The sequence below is a fragment of the Alligator mississippiensis genome, chromosome 4, assembly GCF_030867095.1.
Source record: "Alligator mississippiensis isolate rAllMis1 chromosome 4, rAllMis1, whole genome shotgun sequence".
NCBI classification, from domain to species: Eukaryota; Metazoa; Chordata; order Crocodylia; family Alligatoridae; genus Alligator; species Alligator mississippiensis.
The window spans coordinates 123072368-123097928 of record NC_081827.1 but is presented as its reverse complement, the minus strand read 5'-3'; the positions used below and the strand labels follow the sequence as shown (position 1 = coordinate 123097928).

The 25561-nt window shown below is 45.3% G+C and overlaps 1 protein-coding gene across 2 annotated transcripts in view; it reads right to left on the bottom strand.

Annotated features, from left to right (window-relative positions):
* Nucleotides 1-25561, bottom strand: part of AEBP2 (AE binding protein 2) — an 80275-nt gene that overhangs the window by 42311 nt on the left and 12403 nt on the right. For both annotated transcript variants that reach the window (XM_019489463.2, XM_006269775.4), the window contains exon 2: nucleotides 10076-10283. In XM_019489463.2, the coding sequence (XP_019345008.1) occupies nucleotides 10076-10283 (208 nt within the window). The remainder of the gene's footprint in view (nucleotides 1-10075; nucleotides 10284-25561) is intronic.

The following is a 25561-nucleotide window of genomic DNA, read 5'->3' as shown; positions in this document are numbered from 1 at the left end:
CAGGGGTGCCCCTCTGGGGGGGGGGCCTTGTGGGCAAGCGAAGCAGGGCGCAGTGTGGTGATGCCCACCACGTGCAAGCCGCATACATGCCGCCCAGCCGGCTGCCCAGGGGAGGGGAAGATGGAGGCTGTCATGCGGCTGGAGCACAGCTCTGTGGCCGATGCTGCAGCCACAGCGAGGGATTGGGGGGGCGGGGCGCGGGACTTGGGTTTGCATGTGGCGCTGCCCCTTACCTGGAGACTCATGATGGCAGTGACGGCCGCTGCCTCCAAAACCTCCCACTACCACCATGGAGCCATGCCTGGAGCTGTGTGGCCGGCCACCGGGCGGCAGCGTGGTGGTGGCCGGGCAGCACGCGCCACCACCACCCCACGCTGCACCGCTGTCGCCAGCCGCACAGCTCCGAGCACGGCTCTGCAGCAGCAGGTTTTGGAGGCAAAGCCAGTCACTGCTGGCACAGATAGTGGCTGCTGCTTGCCTGTGGGGCTGCCCGTGCCAGCAGTGATGGCCGCTGCATACAAAACCTCCTGCTGCCACAGAGCTGTGCTCAGAGCTGCGCAGCCAGTGGCAGCGGCGCAGCACGTAGCGGTGGGGCTGGGAATAGCTGTGTGCCGCCCAGCCACCACTGCACCACTGCTGCCAACCCCACAGCTCTCGGCACAGCTCTGTGGCAGCAGGTTTTGTCTGCAGTGGCTGTCACCGCTGTCACAGGCAGCCCCATAGGCAAGCGGCAGGGGCCACCCATGCCAGCGGTGACTGCCTCTGCCTCTAAAACCTCCTGCTGCCACCACGGAGCCATGCTTGGAGCTCTGCGGCTGGCGGCAGCGATGCAGTGCACGGTGGTGGTATGGATGGCTGCATGCCACCCACCCGCCACCACACTACCACTGCCGCCTGGCCGCACAGCTCCAGGCAGAGCTCTGTGGTGGCAGCGGGAGGTTTTGGAGGCAGCAGCCATCACCGCCATCACGGGCCTCAAGATAAGCAGCAGCACCGCATGCAAGCCCAAGCCCCCCCCACCCGCACCCTCACCACAGCTGCAGAGCCAGCCAGAGCTGTGCTCCGGCTGCATGCCAGCCTCCATCTCCTCCTTCCCTGGGCAACCAGTCAGGTGACATGTGTGGCCTGCACATGGCGGCACCACCACGCTGTGCTCCACATCACATGCCTGCAAAGCCCCCCCGCAGAGGAGCACCTCTGCCGCTCACCCCCTGGCTCTGCTCCAAGCTGCAATGTGCCGCCTGGGGCCAGCAGCACCCCCCCACTCCCTCAGCCCCCAACCATCTTCCCCAGCCCTGCCCCACAGCACCCGAGCCCCACTTACCTCTAGGATCTAGGGGCAAAGGGCATGGCTCCACGGTGGCAGTGCTTGCCCGCAAAACCTCCCACAACCTGCATGCAGACACCACCGTAGAGCTGTGCAGCTGGTTGCGGGGCATGCCACTGAATGCAAGCCCCGTTTCACCCCCCTAGCCGGGCAGCACATATGTGGCCTGCACATGGTGGTTGCCACCACACTGCTGCTGCCACGCCCTGCGCCACTTGCCCACAAAGCCATTCAGGTGGCCGTGGGATGGTAGCGGAGGGCACAGTGGCAGAGTTGCGGTGGTAGCTCCCGTGTGCGAACATCTCTGTTGGGCTGGCCAGCATCTGTGTGGCCCGCACAGTGGCACCCCTGCCCTCACCCCCCGGCCCTGCTCCCAGGAGTGGGCACCAGGGCACACTCCCCCACTTCTTGATCTACCCCCCAGCACCTTCCCTTTCCCCTGCCCTGACCCGCTCCTTCCCCCCCCCACACACTTACCTGCTGGGGTGGGTGTCAGTGTCTGCATGTCTGTGGGGCTGGGGGCCTGTTGCAAGGGGCATCAGGAGGGCATTGAGATGGTGGGGGGGAGAGAGGAGTGCAGGGCACCAGCAGCACTGGAAGAAGCTGTGGGGGGCCTTTAATTTTTATCACAGATTTTGGGTTTTTAATCAGAGAATTTGCAATTTTTAATCAGAGAAAACCAGGATCCCTGATCATGATGAAGCTGATCCATTAGGTAGAAAGAAATAAGAGTCATTAGGGCTGGGGAAAAAAAAGCATGCAAGAAGGAACCTGACTCTAACCTAGTGTAGATGGAGGGCATTCTCCTGGGAGAGAGGAGTCACTGGTTCCAGCCCGTGCTGTATATATTTTGGAGTAAACAGGAATTTGGCAAAAAAGCAACTCCTCTCTTGAAAGGATACTGATTTAGTCTATCAGTTTAACCAGTCATCCAAATCCCATGTACTCATTTTATAAACAAAGAGAGAACTCCACATATTCTGCATGAAGTAAAATAATAAATAGAATTAAAAAAAAAATCTAATGCTGGCACACTTCACTGCAGCAATCCGACTAAAAATTACTTAACATCCAGTAGAAAAAAAAAAACATTCTTTATAAAGAACATTAGCCAGATAGCCTTTTAATTACGTCTCCTTTAGCAAGAGACTGAATAGAGTAATTGAAATCTAGAGCTTGAATACGTTTAAGCTTTATGTCCACTTCAGATAAAACTTAATATGAAACTTGTTCAGGAGGTTGCAAAACAGGAGGGAGAGGGAGAGATTACATCACTGGTAAGCAAATCAAGCCATTAGATTTCTGTCAGATGAAGCTTCATCAGTTGATTAGGGACTAAATTAGTGCTCTCTAACACAGCAGGCTTTAAAATACTGAACTAAAGTTGTATGTTTAAACTAAAATGGTTATTTAAAGAAATACAACTTAGAATTGTCTAGAATGGTATTTTTCCCCATAAAGTTTTCCAAGCTTGCACAGATCTAAGACTTACAATGCAAAATATGAAGATAGAAGAGTACTCTCAGGGCACATCTTTTAGAGGCCTGTCACAGAAACTACAAAAAGGTATTTCAATACTAAAATCCCACATGCTCAAATGCTAGTCACCAAGGAGGATTATACCTTCGTTGCTCGAGACTGCAGGATGGCTGTTAGGAAGGCTAAGGTGAGACGGAACTAAGACTAGTGACCAGGATCAAAGATTCAGGATGTGACGGGCATTATCCAGGCCAGGATTAAGCCCACTGATTACTACCCCATGGTCCTAGTCCTTGTGGGTACTAATGATGTGGCCAGGAGAAGCCCCGATCACCTAATGATGGACTACCATGCTCTGGGCGGCGTGCTGAGGGAGATCGGTGCACAGGTAGTATTCTCTTCTGTCCTACCAGTGAGTGGATGTGGAAGACGGCATGAGAACTGCATTAGAGAGACCAACTGGCAGCTTCGGCAATGGTGTCTCGAGGCAGACTTCGGCTTCCTGGACAACGACCCGCACATCACGATGAGGGACATGCTCAGTTGGGATGGGATTCACCTGTCCCCCAAAGGTAAGCGCGTGTTCTCTTCTAGGTTGGCGGTTCTCCTCGGGCAGGCTTTAAACTATGCTCGTCGGGGGGGGGGGGGGGGGGGGGGGGAGGGGAAGGGAAGGTGAGGGCGGGGGAAGCCGTGGACCACCAAACCACATGGCACTCACAAGGACAGCCCAGCCTGAAGGAGAACATCGGGAACCTGCAATCCATGGGATGGCCAGCACTACAGCACAGGTAAGCAATAAGCAGGTAAGCAATGAGGGGCCCTTTGGGAATCGGAGTTGGGGGGCAAAAAAGGCACCAGTCACAGGGCTCAAGTGCCTATATACTAATGCTAGGAGCATGGGGAACAAGCAGGATGAACTAGCACTCCTGCTTGCAGAAAACACCTACGACTTAGTAGGGCTATCTGAAACCTGGTGGGATTCTTCCCACGACTGGGCAGTACATATCGAGGGTTATAGGCTGTACAGAAAGGACAGGATGGGGAAGAAAGGGGGAGGGGTTGCGCTCCATGTCAATGAGCAATACACGTCGACTCTTATCAAGCCAGAATCGAAGGACAAGAAAGTAGAAGGATTGTGGGTAAAGTTACATGGGGGGCAAGGAGAAAGGGATTTGGTGGTAGGGGTCTGCTACAGACCCCCCACACCAAGGGGAAGAACTAGATTCGGGGCTCCTGAGGCAGCTCTCAGAGACCATAAAAACTAAGGAGGCGGTAGTCATGGGGGACCTAAACTACCCAGACATCTGCTGGGAGACAGACAGCAAAGTCCCACCGTTCACACACGTTTCTATCCTGTGTACAGGACCTCCACCTGACGCAAGAGGTACACGGTCCCACTAGGGGGAATGCCTTACTGGACCTGGTATTGGCAACGGGGGATGATACGGTAGGGGACCTACAGACTGGTAGTCACCTGGGGGACAGTGATCACCAAATAATAGAATTCACCATAAGACATCGAGTGGGTAAGGTAACTAGTATGGTGAAAGTGCTAGACTTCAAGAAAGCTGATTTCAATGAACTCAGGCGATAAGTCAAAGACGTACTGCAGAGTAGTTTTGAAGAGATGGGAGCCCAGGATGGGTGGCTGTGCCTTAAGGAAATCATCCTTCGGGCACAGAGGGAGACGATCCCGATGCGAGGAAGAGGAGGGAAAGGGGCCAGGAAGCTTCCTTGGCTGACCAGAGAAATCCAAGGCAGCCTGCAGACTAAAAGAGGAGCATATAAAAAGTGGAAACGGGGAGAGATTACCAAAGAGAAGTATACCTCCTCCGCTCGTACTTGTAGGGAGGCAGTTAAACGGGCCACAGCTACCATGGAGCTGAGGATGGCATCCCAAGTAAAGGATAACAAAAAATTGTTTTTTAGATATATAGGGAGTAAAAGGAAGGCCCAGGGTGGAATAGGACCCCTACTAAATGGGCAGAAGCAATTGGTGACGGACAGGGGGGACAAGGCTGAACTTCTCAACGAGGTCTTTGCCTCAATGTTCCTAAGCGAGGGGCAGGACAAGGCTCTCACTGGGATTGTAGAGAGGCAGCAGCAAGGCGCCAGACTACCATGCATAGACTCTGAGATGGTGCAGAGTCACTTGGAGGAACCGGATGCCTTTAAGTCGACAGAACCAAATGAGCTCCATCTGAAGGCACTGGCTGACGTCATTGCACAGCCACTGGCAGGAATATTTGAACGCTCGTGGCGCATGGGCCAGGTCCCAGAGGACTGGAAAAGGGCCAATGTGGTCCCCATTTTCAAGAAGGGGAGGAAGGAGGACCCAGGCAACTACAGGCCAGTCAGTCTCACCTCCACCCTAGGCAAAGTCTTCGAAAAAATTATCCAGGCTCACATTAGCGAGAGCCCGGCAGGACAAATTATGCTGAGGGGAAACCAGCACAGGTTCGTAGCAGGTAGATCATGCCTGACTAATCTAGTCTCTTTTTATGACGAGGTTACAAAACACCTGGAAGCAGGAGGAGGGGGTTCATGTTGTATACTTAGACTTCAGGAAGGCCTTCGATTCAGTATCCCACACCATACTGGTAAACAAGTTAAGAGGCTGTGACTTGGATAACTACACAGTCCGGTGGGTGGCGAATTGGCTTGAGGGCTGTACCCAGAGAGTCCTAGTGGATGGGTCGGTATCGACCTGGAAGCGTGTGAGCAGTGGGGTCCCGCAGGGTTCGGTCCTTGGACCGATACTCTTCAATATCTTCATCAGCGACTTGGACAAGGGAGTGAAGTGTACTCTGTCCAGGTTTGCGGATGACACAAAGCTGTGGGGTGAAGTGGACATGCCAGAGGGCAGGGAACAGCTGCAAGCAGACCTGGACAGGTTGGACAAGTGGGCAGAAAACAACAGAATGCAATTCAACAAGGAGAAATGCGAAGTGCTGCACCTAGGGAGGAAAAATGTCCAGCATACCTACTGCCTAGGAAATGACCTGCTTGGTGGCACGGAAACGGAAAGGAATCTTGGAGTCCTAGTGGACTCCAAGATGAACATGAGTCGGCAGTGTGACGAAGCCATCAGAAAAGCTAATGGCACTTTATCGTGCATCAGCAGATGCATGACGAACAGATCCAAGGAGGTGATACTTCCCCTCTATCGGGCGCTGGTCAGACCGCAGTTGGAATACTGCGGGCAGTTTTGGGTGCCACACTTCAAGAGGGATGTGGATAACCTGGAGAGGGTCCAGAGAAGGGCCACTCATATGGTTAAGGGCTTGCAGGCCAAGCCCTATGAGGAGAGACTGGGGCACCTGGACCTCTTCAGCCTCTGCAAGAGAAGGCTGAGAGGCGACCTTGTGGTTGCCTATAAGTTCATCACGGGGGCACAGAAGGGAATTGGTGAGGTTTTATTCACCAAGGCGCCCCCGGGAGTTACAAGAAATAATGGCCATAAGCTAGCAGAGAGCAGATTTAGACTAAACATTAGGAAGAACTTCTTCACAGTTCGAGTGGCCAAGGTCTGGAACTGGCTCCCAAGGGAGGTGGTGCTCTCCCCTACCCTGGGGGTCTTCAAGAAGAGGTTAGATAGGCATCTAGCTGGGGTCATCTGAACCTAGCACTCTTTCCTGCCTATGCAGGGGGTCGGACTCGATGATCTATTGAGGTCCTTTCCGACCCTAGCACCTATGAATCTATGAATAACAAGTCCTTTTTTAAATATATAGGGAGTAAAAAGAAGGCACCAGGTAATGTGGGGCCCCTGCAGGACACGCTTGGCAATCTGGTGGTTGCACCAAATGAAAAAGGTGACCTCTTTAACAAATTCTTTGCCTCCATTTTTCTGAGCAGGGACTGGGACATCCCCCCCACCGGGATTCCAGACAGACTCAGGAGAGGCATCGTCAGGCCTAGGGTCAAGGAGGACCTAGTTAGGAAACTTCTGGTGGGGCTGGACGTGTTTAAATCAGCAGGTCCAGATGCTCTTTGCCCCAGGGTGCTGAGGGAATTGGCAGGGGCCATTGCAGGGCCCCTGGCACAGCTTTACGAGCACTTGTGGTGCTCTGGCCAGGTGCCAGAGGATTGGAAAAAGGCCAATGTGGTCCCCATTTTCAAAAAGGAGGAAGGAGGACCCAGGTAACTATAGGCCCGTTAGTCTGACCTTGGTCCTGAGGAAACTTTTTGAGAAAATTATCCAGGAGCACATCTGTGAGGGACCAGCAGAGGAGATTATGCTCAGGGGCAACCAACACAGGTTCATCAGAGGCAGGTCCTGTCAGACCAACCTGGTTGCCTTTTATGATCAGGTCACAAAATCTTTGGACATGGGTGTCACAGTGGTAGTCCTTCTGGACTTTAGGAAGGTCTTTGACACTGTCTCTCACCCCATTCTCATTAAAAAACAAAGCGACCATGACACTGATGCCTACACAGTCAGATGGGTGGCAAATTGGCTGGAAGGCTGCACCCAGAGAGTGGTGGGGAGTGGGTCATTTTTGACCTGGAGGGATTTCATAGATTTCATAGACATTAGAGCTGGAAGGGACCTCGAATATCATCAAGTCCAGCCCCGTGCCCCAGGGACAGGAAGTCAGCTGGGGTCAAAGAATCCCAGCAAGATAAGCATCCAAACACTTCTTGAATGAGTCCAGAGTAGGTGCCTGCATCACTTTCTCCAAGTATAAGTGCATGTTAAAACTACCCTGACAAACAGCCTTCCCAAACTGACTGTTACTCTTGCTTTAAACTTCTCAATTCAATCTTTTGAAAAGAAAACTGGGCAAGCTACAGAAATTGCATCAATCCATCTTTTTTTTTTTTAAATTGTAGTGTATGGTATGTGAGCAATGGAGTCCCCCAGGGCTTGGTCCCCGGACCTGCACTGTTCAAAATCTTCATCAGCAACTTGGACGAGGGGGTGAAAAGCACCTTGCTCAAATTCGCAGACAACACTAAGATGTGGGGAGAGGTGGGCACACTAGAAGGGAGGGACAGGCTACAACTAGATCTGGACAGGTTACAGGGGTGGGTAGATGAAAATAGGATGGTGTGGAGGGCGGTCTGGGTCATCGTGCTCTCCCCTGCCGCCTCCTTTACCATGTCAAGTTGCCAACTGGCACCCTCTAATTCTTGACCGCCACAACTTTGCTCTTATATATTTTATAGGGAGGCTGCCCTTGGTCTGCTTATGGATTCATAGACGTTAGGGTTGGAAAGGACCTCAATAGATCATCGAGTCCGACCCCCTGCATAGGCAGGAAAGAGTGCTGGATTTAGATGACCCCAGCTAGATGCCTATCTAACCTCCTCTTGAAGACCCCCAGGGTAGGGGAGAGCACCACCTCCCTTGGAAGCCTGTTCCAGACCTTGGACACTTGAACTGTGAAGAAGTTCTTCCTAATGTCCAGTCTAAATCTGCTCTCTGCTAGCTTAGGATCATTAGTTCCCTCCAGTTACATCAGCAGCTGGCACCTGAGGAGTCTTCCCAACTCTCTCAGTAGCAGGCACCTTAGTGCCCTGCTACAGATGGGATTCAATACTGACAAGTGCAAGGTATTGCACCTAGAGAGAAAGAACCAGAAGCATACCTACAGGCTGGGGAACTCCCTCCTCGCCAGCACAGAGGCAGAAAAGGATCTTGGAGTCACTATAGATTCCAAGATGAACATGGGCCACCAATGTGAAGACGTGGTCAGTAAGGCACGTGGTCAGCACCTTGTCATGCATCCACAGATGCATCACAAGCAGGTCCAAGGAGGTGATCCTCCCCACCTATGCAACATTGGTCAGGCCGCAGTTGGAGAACTGCATCTAGTTCTGGGTGCCGCACCTCGGGAGGGATGTGGCCAGCATCAAGAGGGTCCAGAGGAGGGCCACTCGCATGGTCAGGGGGCAGCAGGGAGGAGAGGCTATGCGACCTGAACCTGTTCAGCCTCCACAAGTGAAGCCCCTGTCTTCACAGTCAGGGCACCCAGCATCTGGAACCAACTTCCAAGGGAAGTGGTGCTCGCTCCTACCCTGGGTGCCTTCAAAAGGAGGCTAGATAATCACCTAGCCGGGGTCGTTTGATCCCAGCGTTCATTCCTGCCCATGGCAGGGGGTTGGGACTTGTTGGGGTCGGAAGGGACCTGAGCAGATCAACTAGTCAATACCAGCTAGGTCTGAAAGATTCTGCTTTTAACAGTCCAAAGAGCTTTGCCCTGGAGTCGTATACAATGCATACTCCAATGTTTGACAGAAGTGACTATAACTACATACAATTAAAAAGATACCCTAATAAGTTCAGCAACCCAGCAGACTGGCCCCATATGGGCATACACTTTGACTGCTTCCAACAATTCAGGAAAAAATTATCAAAATGGAAAAACCCATGCTACCCTTCTGAAGGAAGCATATAGCTCCAAAAAAGAATGACCAAATTCCTTCAAGAATTAGACAAAATGTTTCCTTTAAAAATGCCCTGCATCTTAATTTTGAGTTTAGAGCCCTTAAAACTCGCTTCCATGCATCAAAGACGTGCCTTTATTTGATGTTTTATTTTTTTTCCTTAAATTGAGTATCAGAAAGTGTGAGTCTTAAATGCAAGGGTATCTTAAAATTAGAAGTAAAACAGCATTCAATGGAAAAATTATGTAATGCCAGTTCACATGAAACACCTAGAAGAGAAGATACCAGATAGGAGTAAGAAAAAGCTTTTTAAAAGTTTTTTGTTTTTGTTTTTTTTAAGTATGAAGAAAAGGAAGGTAAATGTTATAATTGCCACAGTAACTTAATTCAGCCACAAACTTCATGTTTTACATGTATAGGTGTGACAGGGGGTCCTATAGCCAAAAAAATAAAACTAAAAGGAAAATATCAGTAGCTTTATTTTGAAAATTGCATATATATTTGGAAAACTACTCAGAACTTCTGGGTAAGGTCAAAATCACCTACAAGTAACTTTAGGCATCCATTCTTTAAGTCTGGAGCAGACTAGCTAGCATGACTTATCCCATAGCGCATTCCCTTTAGCCATTTCATTTCCTAACACCAGATATTTTATCAATTCCAAAAAGAGACTTTTGACATGTGGCAGGGTGACAAGACAGTTCCAAATACAATAGTAATACCTGGTATATAAGGCATCAATCTACAAGTACAGGTACTAAACTGTTACCTGAAAATGCAAATATATTGCTAAACTTCATGAAAGAATGACAAAGGAGTAAATAAGCAGAGAGGGAAGTGAGCAGAGGAAAACAAACAAAAAAAATTAAAACCAACCCCTCCTCGCTGACCATCCACATGTATGGAGCGAATGTGATCTGCCAAATCCGGGCTGGAGTTGAAGCAAGTATGACACTGGTCCCAACAACAGTTATAAGCAATACTTTTTGCAGATGAAGCTGTAACTCCTTGTCCATTCATCATAACAGGAGTTGAACGCCCACTGGAAATTGTGCTGTCTACGTCCATTATAGTGCTGCTTATGCTACAAAGTAAAAGAAGAATAAGAATGTTATTCTGTGATACACAAAGGCAAACACTGCATAATGAGCTTATGGGTTTTTAGGTAGCCTTGCTGTTTCAGAGAGGTTCACTCCACCTATTCAAAACACTGGGCAGATTTTTTTTTAAATTACTTTTTACTCAATTAACACTTATCTGTAATGGTTTATGATCAGGGAGATAAGAGGTTTATATCTGGGCATCCAGTCAATCCTACTATGAGTCATGGCAGAATTTATTTAGGAAATAGTTCACAAGAGAGACAGCTTAGAAGCTCTCTCCTTCCTTGACTACCAGATAATTAAATTATTAGCAAGGGTGAAAAAAGATCCATGTGCTGACCTTACATAGCCAGAAATCATTCATGTTAATACATTTTTCACCCCCCAATTAATGTATTTCTGTCCCTGCCTCTACCACCTCTCCAAAGACTCCTCTCAGTCATGATTCACGAAGAGTGAGTGCCATCTGCTGCATTTAGTCACGAGCTCCTCACACCCCTGAGAAGTAAAACCTCTTCCTTAAATGTTCCCCATCTTTGCTTCCAGAAAAGGAAGCAATGGTATTTGTGCCACACTCCTGCTAACTGTCTCTCTCTCCTCCTTTACAGAAGAATATAGCAGTTTCTGAACCTTGGCAACAGTTTATTCTTACAATGAATATATCTGGTCATATTAATTCAACTCATTCAGCTGGCAGTTTTTTTCATATCCTAAAGATGTTTTAACAATTTCTTCCCATGATCAATTAAGATTCACACTGTTATGCCCTGAAACATTATTATTCTGTTTTAAATGATACACACTAATTAGTCTCAGTTGTAATATCACCTTAAATATTCACACAGTAGTATACTCCCTTAGTCTTCCTATCTGCAGTCTGGACACAGAGATCTCAACCATTCCTAATTTTTTTAATCTCTCTCAATTCTTCCCCTTGTAACTGCACTCTCCATCTGTTTACTGTATAAAGAGTAGGCTTTCCAAATTAAACAGTAATAAAACCAGACAAGTGCCAAGCAGAGTAAAATAACTGCCTGTGTCATTTCCAAACATTATTAATACTTAAGCTTGATAAAATAACATTATACTGCTTATACAGTTCCAGTGCATGGCAAGTTTTGTTGTTTCTGTTTTTGTTTATTTTATACAGGAATAGGAAAATATGGTTTCCACCAGGAACAGCCTATAATGTAGGTTGACAAACACAATGTATGCAAGTAAAACAGGACTAAGTTTTAACACTTACTATGACCCGAGTCTTAGATAAACAAGATTTTGGCAAAAAAAATAAATCTTTAATTGCAAACTTTTGGGCACAAACACCCTTCAAAAAAAAAAAAAAAATTTATTTTTTTGCCAAAATCTTGTTGGTCTAATAAAAGATCATCTGTACTACGAGTCCTGATTGCCTTTTCTCTAGACCAATACGGCTACAACCCGGATACCTGACACATGGAAATATCGAATTTTAGCCAACTTTTTAAAATGAAATCTTCATATTTTCCCAAGCAGAAAGCAACTGTGACCACCTGAAATGCAGGATCCTGCTCCTCCCTTTGTTTCAAGGTAATTTGCATCATCACAGATCCTCACAGGAAGTTAAGAGGCTCCATACCAGCTTGAAACTGACTGCCCAGAGAAGTTTTCCATCTATTGACTCCTCTGAGAAAACCTATGAAATATAAACTTTCATTTCTACCCAGGACAACTTTTACTATCTTTTCTCCAATGCCTAATGAAGAGTGTTTGTGCCCAAAAGCTTGCAATTAAATAATTTTTTTTGAAAAAATCTGGTTGGTGTAATAAAAGAAATCATCTCTACTATGAGTCCTGATATGCACAAATGGATTTTCTTTGCCCCTATAAGGACGTGTACTCTAAACCACTTTTTATTATCCAAAGTCTAGATTCCTGATATTATATAGAAGTCAAAGACAAAGAGGAAGATTGGGGGACAGCATAAGAGTTCACAGAATCACAGAAAAGTAGGGCTGGTAGGGACCTCCAGAGCATCTAGTTTAACTCCGTGCCTGAGGCAAAACCATTCCTATCCAAACCATCCCATACAAATCCTTGTCTAACTTACTACTAACACTGTAAAATCAACCTTGTCTCACAACCACAAAACACGGGACCCTAATCTGCTACAGGTAAAGCAGAGAACAACGGTGCTTAGTGCTACAAGAGTTGTTAAAACGCGCTCAGAAGATTCCAGGAAAAAGGCAATGCCCCCTGCTAGAGAAAGGCAAAAATAAAACCTCCACAGTCTGTAGCAATCTGAGCAGGGGAGAAGCTCAAATTCAGAGCAGCCATTCAGAAATTCACTGTAGCCTACTCCCAGTGTCACCGCCCGCTCCCATCGCAGCACACCCCAGCCCAGACTCTGCCGAGAACACCCTGGTGCAGCCTCTTCCCCCACCAGGACATGAGGGCCATGTGCCCAGGATCTGCATGGGGTGGGGTGGCTGCCACTGTGGGCTGGGAGGCTGCGCTGTGCTCAGGATAGGCGGCAGCAGCACTGGGAGGCGTTAGGGAGACGGCTCCAGCGAATTTTTGGGTGGCTGCAGCCCCACCTGTAGCCCCACTCCCCGTGCCACTGCCACAGGCCAGGCTCTTCCCAGCAGGCCAGCTCTGCTGCTGGGAAGAGCCTGACAGCAGCCAGCAGCTACAGCCCCACCCCACATGCATGTCCCGGGGCACACGCCCCCCGCCCTGTGCCCTCCTGGGGTTCATGGCCCTCTTCCCTGTGCCCCCGGGATGAGCCACTCACTGCTGTGTCCCACCCTGCTCCTTCCCTTACCGTTACTTGGGGGGGGGGGGGGGGGGAAGCAGATCAAAGCCCCAGCAATGAGGGAGAAAGTGTGACTATGGCTGCCCTCCCCCCCAACCCTTTCCCCTCCCTCCCCCGAGACCCACTGGGAGGCACCCCCAAATAATTTTTTCTCCCTCTGCCTTTATCTGCCCCCCTTTCCCTCCCCACAGACTAACCTGCGGGGGGAGGGGAGGGGAGGAGTAAGATCTTGAGTTGCTTTTAAATACCAAGTGATCTCCTACTTAAAAAGATTGGAGACCACTGCCCTAGTCAAAAAATCCCCAGCCTTGGCTACAGCTAACACCCAATGCTTCTGAGGAAGGCAAAACCCTGCTCCCCCATACACCTATGGGGGGGGGGGAGGGGAGAATATTCCTTCTTGTCCGCATGTGGCAACCAGAGCTCACAAGCATAAGAAATACCAAATACTCTTCATTTTACTAAGCAAGTTGGGAACAGCAAGCATCACTGCACATATCACACCAACAGCCAAAACTACCTTTTCTGTATTGCTTCCATAATCTTATCACAGCTCCTTTAGCCATCTTTTATAACTAGGGCCAGTTGTGAAGCTCTGCTTCATTCCCCTCCTGCAGAGTATTGTCATTTTCAACATCCACCTGTTCTTCAAAGGTTACAGAGCTCTTCTCTTCATCTCCCAGCAATCTGCGAGGGAGAGCTAGGGGACAGGGTTTTGATATGTAAACTTCTTCAAGGGCCTATGTACACCTGTAAAAGATTAGCTAGGGCAGAAGAGTTATATATGGGGTGTAGCACTTCATCAAGCTATACTTCAAAGCCGTATTCACCACACACTTTTTAGAAAGTATGCACAAATTGCTGCTTCATTCATCTGGAGAAGAGGGAAGACATTTAAAAGCAGGTCACCAATGATCTGTGGGCTCACTTTGGGTGGAACTTCAAACCAGGCAGTGTGACTTCCTAACTAAAATGTAGTGATCAACTTTGTACACATGTAGTAACCCAGCATAAGTGTTTGTTTGGTAATGGGCTCTCCCTACCACATCTCTCCATTAGAAAACTTAGTATTTGTGTAAAAGGGCACAGAAAGGAAATGCCCAGAGATGGAAATAGCTATTTCAGCCTTTATACCGTATTCTGCAAACAGAAAGCTGTTGCACAGTCTGAACATAGCTTTGTGCCTGGATGGTTTTATATTTCTATCACAGTACTAAGCTCTGTCCTTTTCTCATCAGATTCGGTCACCAGAAAGCAATCTTGCTCAATGCATACCTGAACATAAGTAAAACGTTTATAAGAGCAGACCCACTAGCTTTGTCAGGATAAGATTTTGGTCCCATACAAGATGGCTCCCTAATGAAGAACTTCTTATAATCTTAAGGAAGACAGAAGGGTGAGAAAAATGTGTTGATTAACCACTGTTTTTACACTAACGTCCTAAAATTATGTTTTGCTTTCAAAGTATCCTATGAGAATGTGACCCCTATTAATCACTCATTTCTGTTCCTCTGGCAGGATCCAACACAGTGCTCATACCATTCAAGGCCACATTTGTAAGGGGACAGGAGAAAACTGGCCATATGAATAACCAGTGGTTCTCAACATTTTTAGACTCAAGGCTCTCTACAGAAAATGCCAACTGTTAGATTTCACTTTTTCTTACCCCAGGAAAAAAAAAAAAGATCAATTTTCCTGTTGCAAAGAAATAAAAAAAACCCAGAACAGGTCAGAAAGTTTCTAAAACTCTGGATTCCTATTGAAATCTCTGTTTTCTTCTTGTCAGTCATGTACTGGTAGGTGTATGAACACCTAGCATGGCATGGTACCCTGCAGTATCCTTAAAAGGATCTTGCATCACCCTTGTTGAGAATGAACCAGAACGAAGAAGAATAAAGGGAGCAACATTTGGGACTGGAAACAGTACTGCAACTAAGAAAAGGAGCTCTCCAACTGTATTACAGAAATGCCAGGGACAGCAACACCTATGGGTACAGACCTACCCAAATCAAGGAGGCAGGCAGCCAATTTCACAGGCAGATCATGATTGGCCGAGGGACCCCTGTGGCCCTGCCCCTCGCCACTTACTGACCACAAGGGCAGTCTGTCAGGAGGCCCTCTCCCTCACCACTAATTGGAGGGGCGGGGCCACATAAACAGCCCTCTCAGCCAATCAGGAGTGATGGGTGGCAGCAGACATGTTGGCTGCCACCCTTCATACCAGCAGCCTCCCCTTCCACTGGAGAGACAGTATTTTATTTTTAGGAAGTTTTTTTGCCCGATTTTCACCACTGGGTAGGTCCCTACCTATAGGAGAGCTTACAGGGTCTGCTGCAGCTATTAGGATGAACTAAACTGCCTTTTTTTCAGCAGGCTGTTGAACCACAAAAATCCAGACACTTCACGAAGAGCATCCTCACGGATGCTGAGAAAGATGCTGAGCCAAGAGACTGATTCTGAAATCAAGGCTGAGCTGCTGCTGAATTCTGAGATAATGCACATTCTAACAACCTCAATCATGGGCCAAGACTCAGCCTATGGAAGCGAGCTTGCCCACCAAATGGTACACACTACAACATATTTTCTTGTGCACTATACACCATAGGTAAGAAATGCACTTTATTTTTGGAAAGGCAGACTGAGGGAGGGAGGGAGGAAGGGATGGGAAAATGGAAAGAGAAAAGAAAAAAAGATTTTTTTTCCAGAGTTATGGCTGCATAGAGCCTAATCTTCAGCTTGCTCACCCTCCTTTTCCTGCTCAGGCAAAAGCTACAGTTTTAACCCTGTTACAACTGAATTTTCAGCAGCTCTTGGCTGCTTAGATGGAAGCTGAAACTGTACTGATTGCATGGGAAAACCTAGGATTTTGAAAAGAGCTAAAAACAGTCTGCAGGAATGTAAAATATAAGAAGAAAGACTAGGAGCAGCTAGTAGACGGCAACATTGCCAAACATAGGATAATTTGATTAGCAGAACACCAAGACCACTAAAAAGGAGAGGGGGGGTTATTAACAACTACAGAGTAAAGAATGATTAGCAGGAATCTGGTAGAATATAATTAGCCATCAAGTCAATTGATTCCCTCAGCACTGGCTGAACAGAAGAGCCAGTGCCGGGTTTTACACTTTGGGTGGAAAAGGAATGAAAGCAAAGTGTGACCCCTTACACCACTGTGTATCCACCTCTCCCACTGCTGCTGGACTCTGCCCCTCCCTCCATGCAGCTGCTTGAGTAAAAAGCAAGAAAAGCAGCAGCAGCTGCCACTTCACAGCAGCTCCATGCTTCTATTCTGGCTTTAAAAAAAACCCTCAAAAAACAGCTCCTCCATTTAAGACATGCACACAAATGTTAGAAGTCTATTTTGCACAAGAAAGCTGGGTGTGGTATGCAAATAAATGTGGTAGTATTTGCTCCCCAAGGGGGGAGGGATTTAAACTCCTCAGCTTCAACTGCTATCAGACATCAGTCACTTTTCAACTCTTCATATCTTTTTATCCCACTCATCCAATGTTCATGTCATGAAAATAAAAACATAGCTTTCTCAAAGAAAGAGTCTTGTAGGGAATAATGGGAACAGAATGCTGGAAATAGTTCTGACTACATTTCCACAAACCTACAGTTGCCTGCAGAAGTGTATGTGCAATTATTAACCAGGCCACCAATCCCAATCCTGGTTGTCCCAATCACCACTCCAAAACCATCACCACCAGGGATCCAATGCATATGGGAAAGAAGTCCGGGGGGCGGGGAGAGGAAATCTTACTACAATATTTCCGAAGTCACCCAGTTTAAAGAAAGCCTAGAAGAAAGGAAATTCTAAAATGGAACAAAAAAATAAAAAAGAAAGAAAATAAATTTGTTTTTTTGACACAGAGACTGGGATTTAGACAGTAACTAATTGTGCTTTTTGATTCCTTCTCTTGACACCTGACATTTTGGCAACCACAAACACAGGCAAGAAGAGGATGCCTGGTCAACCTATGCACCAAGTGTAAGATGACAAAAGGATGATGCTTACTGACTTCAAGTGCATCTAAGTAGAGAAGAACAAAAAGAGGAAAGTAGATGGATGGTTTATCTAAGCATAATTCTCTTGAATAAGTTATGTGAAACACAGTAAGCAGCTATTACACATTACCCATCAGCTGCCAGAACCAATATTCTAACCTGCATTTAACTTTAAGTCTTCAAAATATACAGTTCATTGCCACTGTGCAACTGCTCAGGACATAGCTATCCTTTTTCCTTAGTTTAAATGTCCAGCCAAAGAGCTTACAAGCCAGAGAAGGAGGGTCAGCTGAGGCCCCCAGAGCAAGTGGAGAAACTGTCATCTATCAATAGGCAGAGTGGCCTTTCCTGCTGAAACTATTACCCATTGAATAAATCTGGCCACAGCTTATAAAAACAAGGTTATTATGGATTTCTCCATATTGATCCCAAAGAATCTACAAGCAATCAGTACAGCCCCAAAGCACCAGGTTTGATTAAAACTTTTTCTAGATGGGACTGCAAGTGTTATAAGCAATGCACACAATCCTATTCTTGCAAAGGCCTATGAAATAAAGGTTGAGTAGGGACTCTTAGACCAGACTCCCACAGTACATTTTCAAGCCCAAAGAATTTGAGGAACAGCCACTCCTCAATAGCTACAAACACATCCATGAAAGCAGGGCAGTTAATCAACTAATGCTGACAGATAACAAGAGTGACAAGTTTCCAAACATAGAAGCCATGTATTTCTCCAATCTAATATGACATGACCTTTCCTGTATATACTCCACATATACAGCTCTGGCATAACCCCTGCACAGATTTTTAGAATAAAGTGGCTTCTTGAGATATTAGTAATTGTGACAGATTTTTAGGTAATTCTATGTCTGGGACAAAATTTTATTAATTGTAGTTGATAAAGCACAAAAGCTGCATCCATCAAGTAAAGTTGCTCCAGAAAAAATTAATACAGTAGTAACTATTCTGTTTCAACTTCCTCCTGTTCAGAAGCCTGTACTGACCTGAAGTCATTGTTCAATTTGAAATTGATGTGCAGTAGCATAGTTATATCAACCACCGTAAGAGTCACAGTACTCAACAGTCTGACATTGGCTAATAAAAAAGATGAACTGATGGGATGAAAGGAAAGGAATAACAAAATTTATTTAGTCTATTCCAGGAGTCAGACTTCCAGTACCATCCAGTAGGCATCTCTAAATGCACATCATGTCTGCCCACAATGTGAAGCACACATTTCAAAACAGTACAGTATGGATGCAGTAATTCCCAAGGGAAACAGCCTCACTGTTTAATTAGGCAGCATATACCTGTTACTTGTACTATCTGGGATGCTTGCTGCACAAGGCAAAAAAGCAAAACCCAAAATATCTTCCAAGAGTAGACATGCTGCAACTCTCCTGCCGTTAGCAACTGTCAAAAATTACCATAATTTTAAGAAAGTGCAATGGAGAGCTTTTAACAAAGTATAAGCAGGTTAGCCCAGACCAAAAATTTTCTCTGCCAAATCCACACAGAGTAATTTGCAAACCACTCACAAAACCTCATAAATGAAAGGGGTAGCTGTGAAGAGATGTCACAGCCAGGCCATAGTAGATCAGAGGCAGACGTGAGAGAAAACAGAGAGAGAAAGAGATGAGGTAACTGCGGGTTAGAGAGGATGGGCCAGACACAGTTACTTCCCTCGGGTGACTTGTATATCTTAACGTCTGCTCCTTCTGTTGAACCAAATTGGGAGTGGTTCTTGACACAAGTGTTCCTAAGTTTCAGGAACTGATGATGATTTATATCTAGTGGGGTTTCTAAATGTGTATCTTTCAAGCATATGGCTTTTCAATTTCCCTAAACAATGGCGAGAGAGATTCATATTTAACCTTTTACAACGTGAAAGACATAAAAATGCAGCAGTACCCCCAACATCCTTGAAATACCAACCCAAAAAACTACTGTGTATTTTTTCCAGACCTTGCAAATGGTTTGAACTTTGTAGATGTTGGGCTGCTTTCAGAATTTTCTCTCTTTTGGGGAAAAATGTGTGAAGGCTAAAATTAATAACCTTAGGTTTGTGAGAAGGTGGTATGCCTCCTCTTTTTTTTTTTTTGGACAGTGTGGCCTATTTAACAAATGAAGAGTAGCACCACTCAGAAAATTGGGTTGGTTCTCATAGCTGGAAGAAATGTGTGATAAGGACCCATTGGGGAATCTGGGTTTTCACTGAGTGTTTACAATGAAGTTTAATACCAGAGAAACTGAAATGAAAATGTAACTACCGTGAAAGGTAGGTTATGTCTGGATCATGTAAGCCCCCAATCTGATCCAAGTTTGTAATAATGCAAGGCCAAACCACTATGCAACTGAATAGGCATTGCATAAACTCTATTTTATCTGTGAAGACCCCAATCCATCACAGAAGCTGGAGGATTCTTACAGCAGGATAATGAGCCAGTGGCTATTCTTATGCATTTGACAGAATCCTAGGTGATACTGCTTAAAGCATAAGTAGTAAAGTGGCACTTAAAATAAGTTTTGCAATTCCCTGGGGATTTTGGATGAAGTGCTTCATCTGCCTGCATTTCTGCAATCCATTCAATATATACCCTTGAGATGAAGAATATATAAACTGTCACTCCCAGTTGAACTGATGCCAGCTCAACACTTTTTTCCATTTTCCTATCGAGTACATCTTTATGTGAGATATTAAAATCTGAAGATGAATATTTCCCATGTAGCTCCAAAAATTTCTGTTCTGGGAATGGTTAACTGGCATAATAATTAGCACAACTGATGCTCAGCAGAATCTACCCAAAAGGAGTCCATTATTTTCTGAATACTTCTGTTCCCTAAAAATATATATATATATATAGGTTCATGTCACCTCATCCCCCCCCCACCACCACCCAGTTTTACTGAGAGTTCAATTGTGATTATCTCTAGTTATACTACAAAATACATTTGTAGGTTTTATTTTACAGGCTCAGGAAAGAAGACTTCAAGTAATCAGAGCATGTATTGCCCTTAAAAAGGCTGGGCTTATTCTCTCCTCTTACCCAGCAAGAGCAAAAAGTATCTCAAGAATGAACCTCCAGGAGCTAGGGACCTCCATGGCCGGCTATATCCCTGTCCACTAAATGTGGATATGCATTTTTTTTTAAGTTTCCATAGTCTGAAAAGTTAACAGAAGCCCCTGTGAGGTCCTATAAAAATGGCAGAAGTGGTGCTGGGCTCAAAAGCTAGATTAGTTCCACTAGTTCCAACAGTAATAGAATAGCTGGTGTGTGCATCCTTGAACCACATCCCAAGGTGAATCAAAGGGCAAGTAGCCGCCAATTCTAGAAGCATGGCTGCTCGGTACAGCGGGGACTCTCAACCAGGGTAACAATAGCCATGGGTGATGTGAGATCATTTTACGACATTGTTCAATATCTAAGCACCTACATATGATTCACAATATAATATTGTGAATCGTATGTAGATATGTAGGTATGTAGATATTCCTAGTGTCTAAAACATTTTGACCTGCTGTGGTCTTTTTGAGTTCTTTGCACCAAAAGGACTGTTCTGTTACTTTCCCATAGTCAAGAAACCAGTAAAACCTAAGAATTGGCATTTTCTGAAGGGTGCCTTAAGTCTAAAAGAGTTGAGAAGCACTCTGCTATGGAGACTTGAGCACAATCCTATCCTTGCTAAACAGACTGCTAGTTCACCCACCTCTTGACATGCTAGATTTTGGAAAAGATGTGGCAGCAACTCTGAAATATTCCTGAGGAAACCCACACAGTTTGCAGTGTGCTCAGGTGCTTTTGTGCATTTTGCCAGTTTTTTCCAAATGCTCCCTCTCTTCCTGCCCATGGGAAATAGGATTTGGACAACACTATCAAGGCTGGGTTGCAAAGATGGCGCCTGTACTTCCTTTCCACCAAAACTGGGCTTTCCAGTCCAGTTTAGCTCCATTACCAGCAGAGGAGAAAGCATGCTGCCAGGAGAGGTCATGTTCTTTCAACAAGGTATTTTATAGTGGGAAGTATGAATAATTAAGCAAGAGAGATCTTCCTTTCACCTTTCACTTTTTTAGCCTAGTCTTCTCCCTGAAAAAGCTGCTTTCAAGCATCAAGTACAGGAAGTAAAACAGAAGGGAAACAATTTCCCCAAAACCTAATGGTGTCCTGAGACATAAGCAGTAGTTAGGCAGACAAATTAAGCTACACTATTAATCAACCTAATCAAAAGAATCTTTGCAGCAGGAAGAGCTGCTGGAGACTTGATTGCCACTCCACAGACACAAGGGTCCTACTCTGGAACAGTGTGGAGAGTGGAAAATACCTTGGGGGAGTGGACATTCCTCTGCAGCCAATGGCTGGCAGGTCTAGTTTCAATGCCAACCTATAAACAGTCTGCCGTTCTACTGTAACGGATCTATAGACCATAGTGTGTTAAAGAACATTAGATATTACTTTTGGTCTCAGGAGGTTGAACTCAAGGGTCACTCTGAACAACAGTGCACCAGAAACAGCGACAGCTGGAGAGAGCCAGCATACACAATAGCTATTTTTAAGAACCAACATTCAAAGGACAGAGACTAATCACTGGTAGCAATTAGGTGTATATATGTCTTCACACACATACACACACAGACCCACCAAACCAGATGCACTGTTCCCAGCTCTGCACCATTTCTAAATATTCATCAAAACTGGTTACCAGTACCACAACTGGAATTAAGTCATAGCTTTAGAAACGCCTGGACCACTACTGACCAAGTTTTGAAATGTTCAAACAGCACTACTCGTTACCCAGTCCTTACAACCTCGCAACACACTTACACAACATCCATATACCCACCCAACTCAGCATGATGGGATTGAGAAGTTAGAATAGTCTGTGAAAGGTGAAACAGGCTCAACTGGCCTTCCCTCCCTCACCCCCATCTGCTAAAATAATCAGCAATGAAACAGGCAGTGCTGACACTTCAAGCATCTTCATTAAGCAAAAAAAAACAATGGACACCCAGTTGTACCTTTTTCAGGCTTACAATATTTACATTCAGTTCAGTGTTTAAACGTTGCATCTTCATAACCGTGAGGACAAGGAACATATTTTGTCCATACAAAAGCTTAACATCAGTACTAAATATGCTGTGGAAGTCTCACAAATCCATCGAGCAGGTTTGATCCAGCACACAGGCTGAATTTAACACCTGTCTTCAAAAAAAAAATCCAACAATGAAAAGGCTGAAAACCCCTTTTAAATCACTAACTTATACTTATAAAAATCCAAAGGTTTCTTTCTGAACACAAGTTTTTCAAGTTCTCATGTGACAGTTTTTTAAATCTTCTGTTTATGAGAATTTGCACAAAAATCATTAAGCCATTTGGAGTTATGATGATGTAAAAAACGCTCTCAAAAAGCTTGTTCAACCTTCTTTAACTGGATAACTTAAAATGCTTTCTTTTCAATCTTAAAGCTACCACATGCACACACTGGCAATAACTGCTGTGCAAGTTTGAAAAATGGATTATAAAATAAAATTAGACACGAATGAAAATATAATAACTTGTGTTTTATTTCATTAAAAAAATAATAATAATGATGTAAGCACACTATTCCTGATACAGTTCAACCCTCCAAGGGGACTGATTTCATCATGATTGCAGTAATCCCTTCTGGCCAATTTAATGAATGGCACCATTACCTCAAAATTCATTTTTGCCAGTCTTTAATAACAACTGCAGACAAAAGAAAGAGCTTTGAATGAATATTAAAAAACCATTAGAGATCAGTATAATTCCATTTTAACTTTCAATAAACACATCATTATTACCTACCCACAGTCAACTTAAGTAATGCAATGGAGCCGGACTCTGTACAAAAAACACGCATACAAAAATCTATCCAATTTACCATTACGGTTTATATGTCTGCTAAATATACTTCCCCTAGACCTTAACTGGAGCAACCTTCCCTCAGGCAAAACTCAGCCCTAACAGATGGGCCTTACACAGTGCCCTTGAAGGTCACAAACTATTTCATTCGGATCAACAGGAGCACATTTCAGAGCCACAGACCCTCCACTGAGAATGCCCAGCCTTCAATCCCCAGATGCTCCCATATAGCACTAGTAAGCAGAACAGCCCCCACTGATTTAGACTAGAGCAGAACAGCCCCCGCTGATTTAGACTAGCACAAAGAAAGAAGTTTGGCAGACCTATAAAAGAAAACGCCACCTTGAATAACACCAAATTTGAAGTAGTACAGACTGGAGATACGCGATGAACTGCAGCAAACAGTGCTAGCTAAGCAAACTGCTTCATTCTATGTTAGATGCACTTCTGAGGAATCTTCAAGAGCAGCTTCATCAGAGTACACAGAGGTAATCCAGTCTGAAGGTGACTGGACATGACTGATGAGAGCAACCAACTTCATGGTTAGAGGCAAGTTAGCACTACTACTCTTCATCAATATGCAGGAAATTGGGGACAGTGAATCTTACTGGGTGGGTACAGTACAGAACAATGACCAAAAAGACTGTGCCACGCTCTCTAAAAACTTGCATAGGTTTGCACACTTTGTCTAGTCTGGACTGAGCTTCAGCTACATTGCTATCATTTATTTCCTCCCAGCAGACAGCATCCTCACAATCACTTAAGGACAGACAGGCTTGGAACAGCATGTCTTTCGCATTTGTTTCACTACTTCCCTGGTAGCCTCGTATACCCTTTAAGAAAAGGTTACAGACAACAATCTGAGAGAGAGAACTCTGAAGGAGATGAGCAACTGTCTAAAACAGCTTTTTTTTTCAGTACCAGGCTGGCATGGTACAGTTCAGATCCAAGGTAGAATGCTGTAGGACCCAGCCATTGCCACCTCCCTCCTGCCCAGCTGCAGGGAGGCATGAGCCATGAAAGTTTCCCCTCCCTTTCCCTCCCCTAGCTGGATGGCTTTGCAAGTTGGATACAGACCATGAGCTATTGGCTGCTGACCACTGGTCTAAAATCATCACCAGAAAAACAAAAAGAACTGAAGAACAGTCCCAACCATGCAGCTCAGTATGGCAATTAAAAAGAGAAAGACAAAGACTTGTGCCAGTTGAATTTCCTGGTAACTACCAAACCAGTTTATTAATTCAACTAAAAAAAAAGCAAGGAGCAATGAATTTTAAACCCTACAATTGCATTCCCACATACAGGGGCATGTACTTGCAGCGAGAGAAACAGTAGTGGCACAAATTTGTGCCACTACTTGTCAGCATGTGCATGCCCCTGCACATGTGCTTTGATGGGGCAAATTGCCCCGATTCAGGGAAACAGCTCTTTCACTGCTCCTCCTGGCATGCTGAAAGAGCATGGGGAGACAACGAAAGGAGGGAAGACCTGTTCTGGTCAGCAGCCAGAGCATCTCCCAGGAGGACCAAGCCACCATGTCTGCTGGTGCAAACTCCTCTCACATGCACCACACCACTTTTTCATGGTTTTTTTGCAACCAGTATTTCCTAGTAGTAAAATCCACAACACAGGGCACCTTTTAAGGTTCCAGGTGTGCAGTTTGTGGTGCCACAAAGAGAATTTTTCCATCGTTTCCCCTTGAAAAGTCATATAATATTAGGAAAAGCCTGTAGGCCGCATCCAGATGTGCAGGCCTCTGCACATCTGGATGCGGCCTACAGGCTTTTCCTAATATTACATGACTTTTCAAGGGGAAAACGATGGAGAAATTCTAGATTGCCAGTGAACTAGCTCAACATACATTATCAGCAGGCCTACCCTTTTCAAATCTTCACTAGGCCACCAGTTCAAAGAGTTTATATGCACCAAGTCCTGTGGACTTCAAAGACTCCATACAAGCCTGTCCATGAAAAAAGATCCTTTCAAAATCTGAAAGTGATTAATTCTCAGTTCCTTCTTTTGATCGCAAGCATTTCTATTGGGACAGATCGGACCTGAATCAAAGTTATAATCTTATGTGGTGTGACTCAGTCTTCATAGCTACTGATTCAACCACTCCAAATAATTCCATCCGAGTCCCACTTGCTGTCTCATTCAGGAACAGGAATCGTAGATGAACCCTGCCTAGAATGGAAAGGGGAGCAACGCTGTTCCTATTCCTACTTGACCCTTAGAAGTGTCAAAGATGGAAGATTTGCATCACAGCTTTGTTCTAAATTAAGTATATGGAAGCAGAGGAAGACAGAAATTAAAAAAAAAAAAAAAATCAGATAAATGTTACTACAAATATTATTATTCCTATTAGAAAGTAGATTTTAATGCTAGCCTCTTATGTTAGTAGTAAAACACAAACATACTAATGCACAATAAAACACAATGCTTATAGATATTATAGCCACCTATCCAAATAGGAGTTTTACTGGATCTTTCCCAATGTTCTTCAAATATCAGTTAAATCAATTCAAAGGTAAGGAGAACAAAACCAGGTCAATGGACAGATGAGGTAAACTATCATACAATG